General features: G+C 37.3%; 1 protein-coding gene across 1 annotated transcript in view; it reads right to left on the bottom strand.

The window, feature by feature from the left end:
• The window catches only part of LOC138030174 (glypican-4-like), a 19121-nt gene that overhangs the window by 6845 nt on the left and 4776 nt on the right, over window positions 1-7500 (bottom strand). Inside the window, exon 3 of the mRNA XM_068878060.1 lies at window positions 661-1361. Within this exon, the coding sequence (XP_068734161.1) occupies window positions 661-1361 (701 nt within the window). The remainder of the gene's footprint in view (window positions 1-660; window positions 1362-7500) is intronic.

Below are 7500 nucleotides of genomic sequence, written 5' to 3'. Positions count from 1 at the left end.
CTATTCCTTGCAAGAGTAAAATAATCATCACTCAAATATACATACAAATGAAATTTACTGTGAAGATTGCTTCAACCCCCAAAACTATCAATGAGGAAAGGAAGGGCCATGAAAATGTTTTTAAAGATCTGGCCCCAGTTGTTCAAAAGGTGGATAACGGTATCCACCCAATAACTCATTTTCCATTGGGTAGCACAATTGGTTTCATTATGACTTTTCCACTGGATGGTGATTTATCCAGGGGATAGCACTATCTATTATTTAAACAAATGGAGCCTGCAATAGTTTAACTACTGAGGGTGTCCGTAGAACCGTGCAAAAGAACCCTTTTGAAAATCCTGCCAAAGCTAAAATTCTTCAAATCAGATTGCTACAATAAGCGATGCGAGTTCCCCTAACAAAAACAAACAATTGAAAAGCCTGCCGGTTGAAGCTGAGCCTTTAACCCATGAATGCCTCCAAAGAGTGAGACTTGCTAGATTTTACTCTGCCTAACACCAGACGATTTTACTCATCAGTGGGGACCACATAGGAGTCAATGGGTTAATTAACAACCACCACATTCACTCAAACACTACGTCTCCTTTAAAGATGTTCATAGGGAAAAAGTCGAATAAATCCCTTGTTTTCTTCACTGTTACTGAAATGCCCCAGTCTCACCTTTTCTTTTACAGCCTTCCCTTTCTCTGCATTCTGAAAATTCATGATCGCAAAAGAAATCTTGACATTCAGTCTTGGCACAACATCATGAATGTCATTGGGCCCTATCTGCTTTTCCAGAAGTTCTGTTAAAGCTCGTATGTAATTTTCCCACTGTGTATTGACCTTGGCAAGATCTGCCACACAACCTTTATACACATCACTGCAAAATTTAAAACATGGTTTAATAGCAGTCATTGCTTTGCACCAAGAGCAATATTTCATCTTGACCAGATTTTTCTCACAATCCGTGGAAGGTATTACAGCGCTTTCAAGCATGTGTACCACATCCCGTCCAGCAAAGAGAGCTTGTGAAAAAGATCTTGCATGAATCAGAACTTTGCGCACTTGTGGTTTTAACTGTTCTGGGACATCATCAAAGGGCTTTAACTCTTTCATGCGTTGGGTGACACAATCCAGATACGAGTCACTAAACTGGTGATGACCATTCATTATCTGAAACATACGACTCATGAGATTTGAAAAGAACTTGTCCATAATGCCATTGACATCAGAATCTGATTGACCATCATAATACTCTATCAGATCCACGAACAAATCCATGAATATCTTGCTGTTCTGCTGGTAATAACTTTGGTAAATCTTTTGAAACATTGTGTCCAGGTCCTGCTGGGACTTCTTGATCATTCCTCGAAAATAATCTATAAATCAAACAAAATATGTTACATGTATTTGCTGTTGATTCAAACTAAACCCACCAACATTTAGAGCATAAAAAAGTTGCTATTTCTGGTAACATATCCTTAGTTTATCAACATCCTTGAGCTTGTACTGTGAAAAATATTAACATTTCTTACAGAACTTACTTAAATAAAGACTCCTACACTGATTACCAAAGAGGTCAATCAGAAATTTTGTTTTGCTAATTGCTGACACCAAAGGCAATAAAAATTTAACAATAAAAAAGGGAAAGTGCTAAAAACACATTGCTGAAAAAATTCATCTCAAGAGAACAATGATACATGTATGCCAATATGCATACATTTTTCTTTCCCTGTTATTCTTAATGCATTAAATTCAGCATCAAGAACAACTGAACACATTGCTTACAGTAACAGAAGGGTTTTCAGAAGGCATGATCCCCCCTGGTCAGAATCACATTTTTTTATGACCATTAGTACAACTTAATTGCAAAGATACATGCTCTGTGAATTTTCATGTATCCAACTCTACCATCTCAGGGTCAAAAACTTAAAATTCTGTGACTGATCATGAATTGTGCCTTATCACAGGGTTCATACTCTTTTAAGCTCTTCAAATTCCACCACTTTAAATGACTTTTTCCATGACCTTCTCTAGCTTTCCAAGACCTTAAGTTTAGCTGTCACACAAGAAAATTTTTAAGCTATCCTTATCTTAGGATATTTTCTGACATACCTCAGCCCAAATTTGAATAAATTAACAACCTCTGTCCATCAAAATTCTGATTGTTTGATAGAAACTAGACTTAATTTCATTTCATCCCTCTTTGACAACTGCAATGATTTATCTACCACTTATATAATTATAATTTTCCATGACTTTCCATGACCGACCATAAAATCCCATGACTTACCAGGCCTGGAAAATAAATTATTAAATTCCATGACTTTCCAGGTTTTCCATGACCTGTACGAACCCTGTATCAAACTCCAAATAATTGAACATTCAAAGATGCTCAATGTTTGACTAATTAACACTATCTCAATTTTATTGAGTGTCGAAAGTAATTAGCGAATTGCTTTGGTTTTGCATTACTTTACTCAGTGATTGGTTCAAAGTTCTCGCGCCACTTTTTCAACCAACCAGAAGTGAAACCAAAACCAATCGTGGCTGGTGCGTGTAATAACTTTGAGTTTTGATTCGTCTACTGGATTGTCTCAGTCCTTTTTGATTGGCCAAAGTAATTCCTTTGGTTTTCGTTTTACGACACTCGATTGAAACTCGCTCTATGCCCAGAAATGAACCTAATCAAATGCATGCTTATTTTGATAGGCTCTCACTTTTCTTCGAAAATACAGCTTTACTCATCTCAGAAATGCAGACAGTAATATATAGTAAACTCTAAGTTGCTTAGTAATGGTAATAGGACTGAGTGGAGTCCAATTTGGTCTGTAATCATACGAGTGCAGTGTGAGTCCAATTTGTTTATCACAAGTTTGATTACTGACTGAATTGGACGACACAAAGTCCTCTTCCCAATTAATAAAAATTACAATTTCTGAGAAAAGATGAAGAGCCAAGTTATTAAAGAAAGGGAATATTGGAATTAAAAGACTGACGAAGGAGGCGTATATTGTTTAATGTCATTCTGAAAGAAAGATTTAGGAGTTTGTACACTGTTTCTATGGTGATAGCAACAAAGGTCGTGATTGGTTGATTTAAACTACAACTTTGAATGTGATTGGCTTATTGAACTGTCGGATGACAAACTGTCCGATGACAAACTGTCAAATGACAACTTGGCAAGTGAATTGGTGGAAAATAGGAGTTTTTAAAACTAATCACAATTGAGAAAGTTGTAATTTTTATGATTAAACAGAAGAATGGACAATGGAAAAATCCTAGAAAGAATTTGAGCCTGCGACCTTCGTATACCATCTACAGTTGCATTTACACTTTGAGGCACATGACATTATTGAGCCTTGCATACCAGGCCCCAGTTGTTCGAAGGAAAGAAAAGGGGTATCCACTGGATAACTCAATTGATTATGTTAGATAATGATTTATCTGGTGGATAGCTTTATCCACCTTTTGAACAACTGAGGCCAGAAGGGCATTTTGTCATAATAAGGACCTTGAACAACTAACCTGTCTACCCAGGAGTTCTTGTATCTTATAGACCTTTTTGCAGATACAGCGGCCATTTTGATTTCTTTTGTTTCGAAAGACATTATGGGATGGTCAGGGGGCAAATTAAATATGTATTTGAAACAATAGAAATCAAAATGGCCACTGTACCTGCAAAAAGGTGCATTGGGAAGGGTATCCAACCGGTGTGCAGAGGCTGCAGGTTTGATTCCTGCCTAGGACTCTGCTTTTTCAGTTGTTTTTCTGCCCATTGCCAAGCAACTACCATAAACACCCACAGATAAGCTGGATCCTTTTTTCTAAAAATCGTCGCTAGAAATCGGGGGTGCAGCTTATCTGCAGGAATATTTGAAGAAGGCTCCTTGCGGTGTCCAGTTTTCCAATTTCACGTCTGATCTAAAGCCTGGTCTCAAAAGGAGCATTTCTGGATTTTTTTGCCTTTCTTCAAAACCGTGCAAAGCTTAACACAAACTAGACCCTCCGTGAGGGTACACTGGGTTTCCTGTGGTACGTGCACCATTCCAGACAATTTTTTTCAAGTTGGGGGGTCATTAAGACCATTTAAGGGGTCACCCAGAAGTCATACCAGCAGAGGCCCTTGCGTAATATGTAGCTCTGACAGTGCACGATATTGTTTTGGTATTGTCTATCATTGTAGTGCCATGGTAGAAGTCTTGGGTAAATAGCCTGAGAAGACATGTGGTTACTAGCAAAGTACTGAACCCAGAAAGATTGAACAAAATAAATGGGAAGTGAGAAACATTGGCCTCTTGGCTGACATGTTGATAAACTTCTTTTCACCACAAGTTTAAGCGTGCCCTCTGAGCATCTGACATCTTTGTAATACTAAAGTTTACTAACGTTATTCCCTGTCCGCTGGGATTAGTGTCTGGATGGGTGACCAAAAACATATACCCCTTCGTAAAACAGAAGCATTGGACCGAAAATACTATTAACGCTAACAAATGCGAACTCAGCAAGGTACAGATTTTCTTAGCATGCTTTATGCAAAAACAAATATTGATGCAAAAGTATATAAATATTGATACACAGTTTTTAGAGAATAACATATTTACGACATGAAAACAACATTAATTTTGAACCGTGAATATAGAATATAAACAGTTACGATCAGCGACATACATTTTGGGAGATTTTTGCTACGTTCAATTTTGTTATTGTACGTTTTGGCTGCACAAATAAATCGCAAAATCGAAAGTGACATCACCGGAATTCAGCGGGCGCCGTGATTAAGTTACCGCAGCATGTTTACTTGCCAAACAGTGAAGCATCTGTGTCAAATGATGGCAAGATACCGGGTTTTCGTAAGTTTCTTTTTCTGTCAAGTGTTACAAAGTTAGACAATAAATAAACGAATTCAAAACAAAGATCACAATTGCCCACCATTGTTTCTGTAAAGTCAAAAATTTACTCTCCGAGACGAGGTTATTTATCACCAGGTAATTCCATCATTTTGGAAAGAGCAGCTACTTTATTATTCACTGGAGTCACAATTTTTTCCTGCTTTTGGGGCTCATTTTGTTGAAACTCAAGCATGCTTCCAACAGACCTGTTTATTTTCAAGAAACCTTTCCTGCTTACAGAGAAATACTAAAATTATCCTCCCGTATCACGTTTCAACCATACACAACATGATATTATAATTCACAAAGGCAAAAAATATCACAGAATCCTTTTCCAGCGAAACATTTTATAGAAAGAAACAACATAAGATGCACTAAAACACCATTCGCGTTGCAATGACTTTCGATGCCATTGCTAGTTAACGAGAATAACAAACTCATGAGGCAGAATGTATATTTATATTTAATTAAGTTAGCAAAACAGAAAAACGCTAACCTCATTTTGACACGAAAATGCTTTACTATTGCCATAAAAACTATCTAGTTAAGCTCGCATATTATAAAACATGATAAATTCATAAAGGCCACCTTTTCCAGCGAACAATTTTTTGAAACAAACAACATATTTGCTCTTAGAGGCGAAAACCTCTTCCTATTTCATTGCGTGCGTGAAGACAAGAAACTCAATCCTGTCAAATTACCATGTAAGTCAGGTTCAAACCCTTTCCTGAAGAACCTTTTCCTTGAATAACAAGAAAATGCTTTACTATTGCCATAAAAACTATCCAGCACAAATATCATAAAACATGATGAATTCATAAATAAAGGCCACCTTTTCCAGCGAACAATTTTTTGAAACAAACAACATATTTGCTATTAGAGGCAAAAACCCCTTCCTATTTCATTACGTGTGTGAAGAGAAAAAACTCAATCGTGTCAAATACGCACAATATTACAACAAACCAAAATTTCAGGATCAAACCGTTTCCATGAAGAACCTTTTCCTTGTATAATGAAGCACAAAATAGACGACAAGCTTTCTTTCAAATAATCCTTGGCTGTCACACTTCCAATTTTTTTTTTACTTGATTGACTGTGCAGAGTTGATCACAGATCCACTTAAGGTGTTCGATTTGTTCTCTGTCTTTGTTGAACCCATAAGTTACCAGAGAATTTTCCATTTGGTTTCAGTGTTCTACATAACAGCACACTTGGCAAAATCTTAGAAATGCAGCTCACTTTGATTTCGGCTCGACGGGCAACAGATTGTTGTCGAAGTCCATTACTCGTCGCTTTTAAGATTCCACCGCCTGTCTTGTTCAGTATCCAAATGACTTGCCATTATTGAGCTTCATAAGGGTATATTTTGTTCACAGATCCACTAAAATGCCATTCACGTTACATGGCTTTTGACGCCATTGCCAGTTAAGTTTATCATTCTACTGTGTCCTCCAGAGAAATCTATGCATTTCCACTACCCTCTCTATCCTAAGAAAATCCGAGCAGAAGGCTCTATGCACAAAGATACCACTTAGCAGGGGAGTGACAGGCAAGACTTTTACTGACACAGAAAAAAAAAAAATTTAAACAAACAAATCCCACCGACTGGGATTGCCATACTGGCAACCCAGTAAAAACAGGACACCAAAAATAACTGAACTTTCCCTTAACAACCTGCACTACAGGTTTTTCTATTTTGTTGTGTCTAGTTTCACTGAAAACAAAAGGTGCATAGAAAGGTTTATTGTGAAGCTGGATGTAATGCTCCTTGCATCCATAATAATAATAATATTATTATTATTCAAGTGTTAATCTAAGTTACAGTAAGCAATCCCAAACACTGTAACCTGACAACCCAGCCACAAGCCCCCACACCCCCCAGAAGATAGGCATCTCTCACACTGATAACCAGTGGAAAGCAGAGAGGGGGAGGGAGGGAAAATACCGCTAAACGCTCCACACAAAACGTTCCTTCTTGCCACACTGATAAATAAACTCTACACCATTAAGTAATCTGATGCATGCGCAAATATAACAAGACCAATGACCACAATTGACTGCACTTGCTCCTCATTGTTTAAAGTTAAATTTCATTTTTAAAACTTCATTACAATGGATTTCACGGAAAAAAATTTGGCTGCGCCATTTCTGATCTTGGTTGCCAACTCAGGAACTGGGGCGGTTAGTTGAAAAGTTTGTTGTCCACGGGCCAATGAAATTTGCAACTTCACAGTGAAATTTTTGGCCATATTATGCGTAAACATGCATTGATTATGCGGAAATTACACAGGCTTATGAGGAAATTTTTAAAAAATATATAGAACTAATAATTAGGCCCGTCCAATGTATTTACATGCTTATGGTAAATCAGGACTCGAAAATGCAACCAATACAGCTGCATTTATGACTCAGTTGTTTCCCTTTCCGTTTAAGATATCTGAAAGAGTTGCCCATTTGCGACCACCTTTCACTGTTAAAATAAAAGGGTCAGCAATTGGCATTTTGCCGAAAACTTTTGCTAAAATAAACAAAGCGATAAAAAAAATATGTTGTTTCTCATCATGAATTTTGTTTCAATTTGGTTGGACCGCAATCCATTCCCTCCATCTTTCACCATTTTCAGCAG

This window comes from Montipora capricornis, chromosome 13 (assembly GCF_036669925.1).
Source record: "Montipora capricornis isolate CH-2021 chromosome 13, ASM3666992v2, whole genome shotgun sequence".
Taxonomy (NCBI): Eukaryota; Metazoa; Cnidaria; class Anthozoa; order Scleractinia; family Acroporidae; genus Montipora; species Montipora capricornis.
This window is presented reverse-complemented; position numbering and strand designations above follow the sequence as displayed.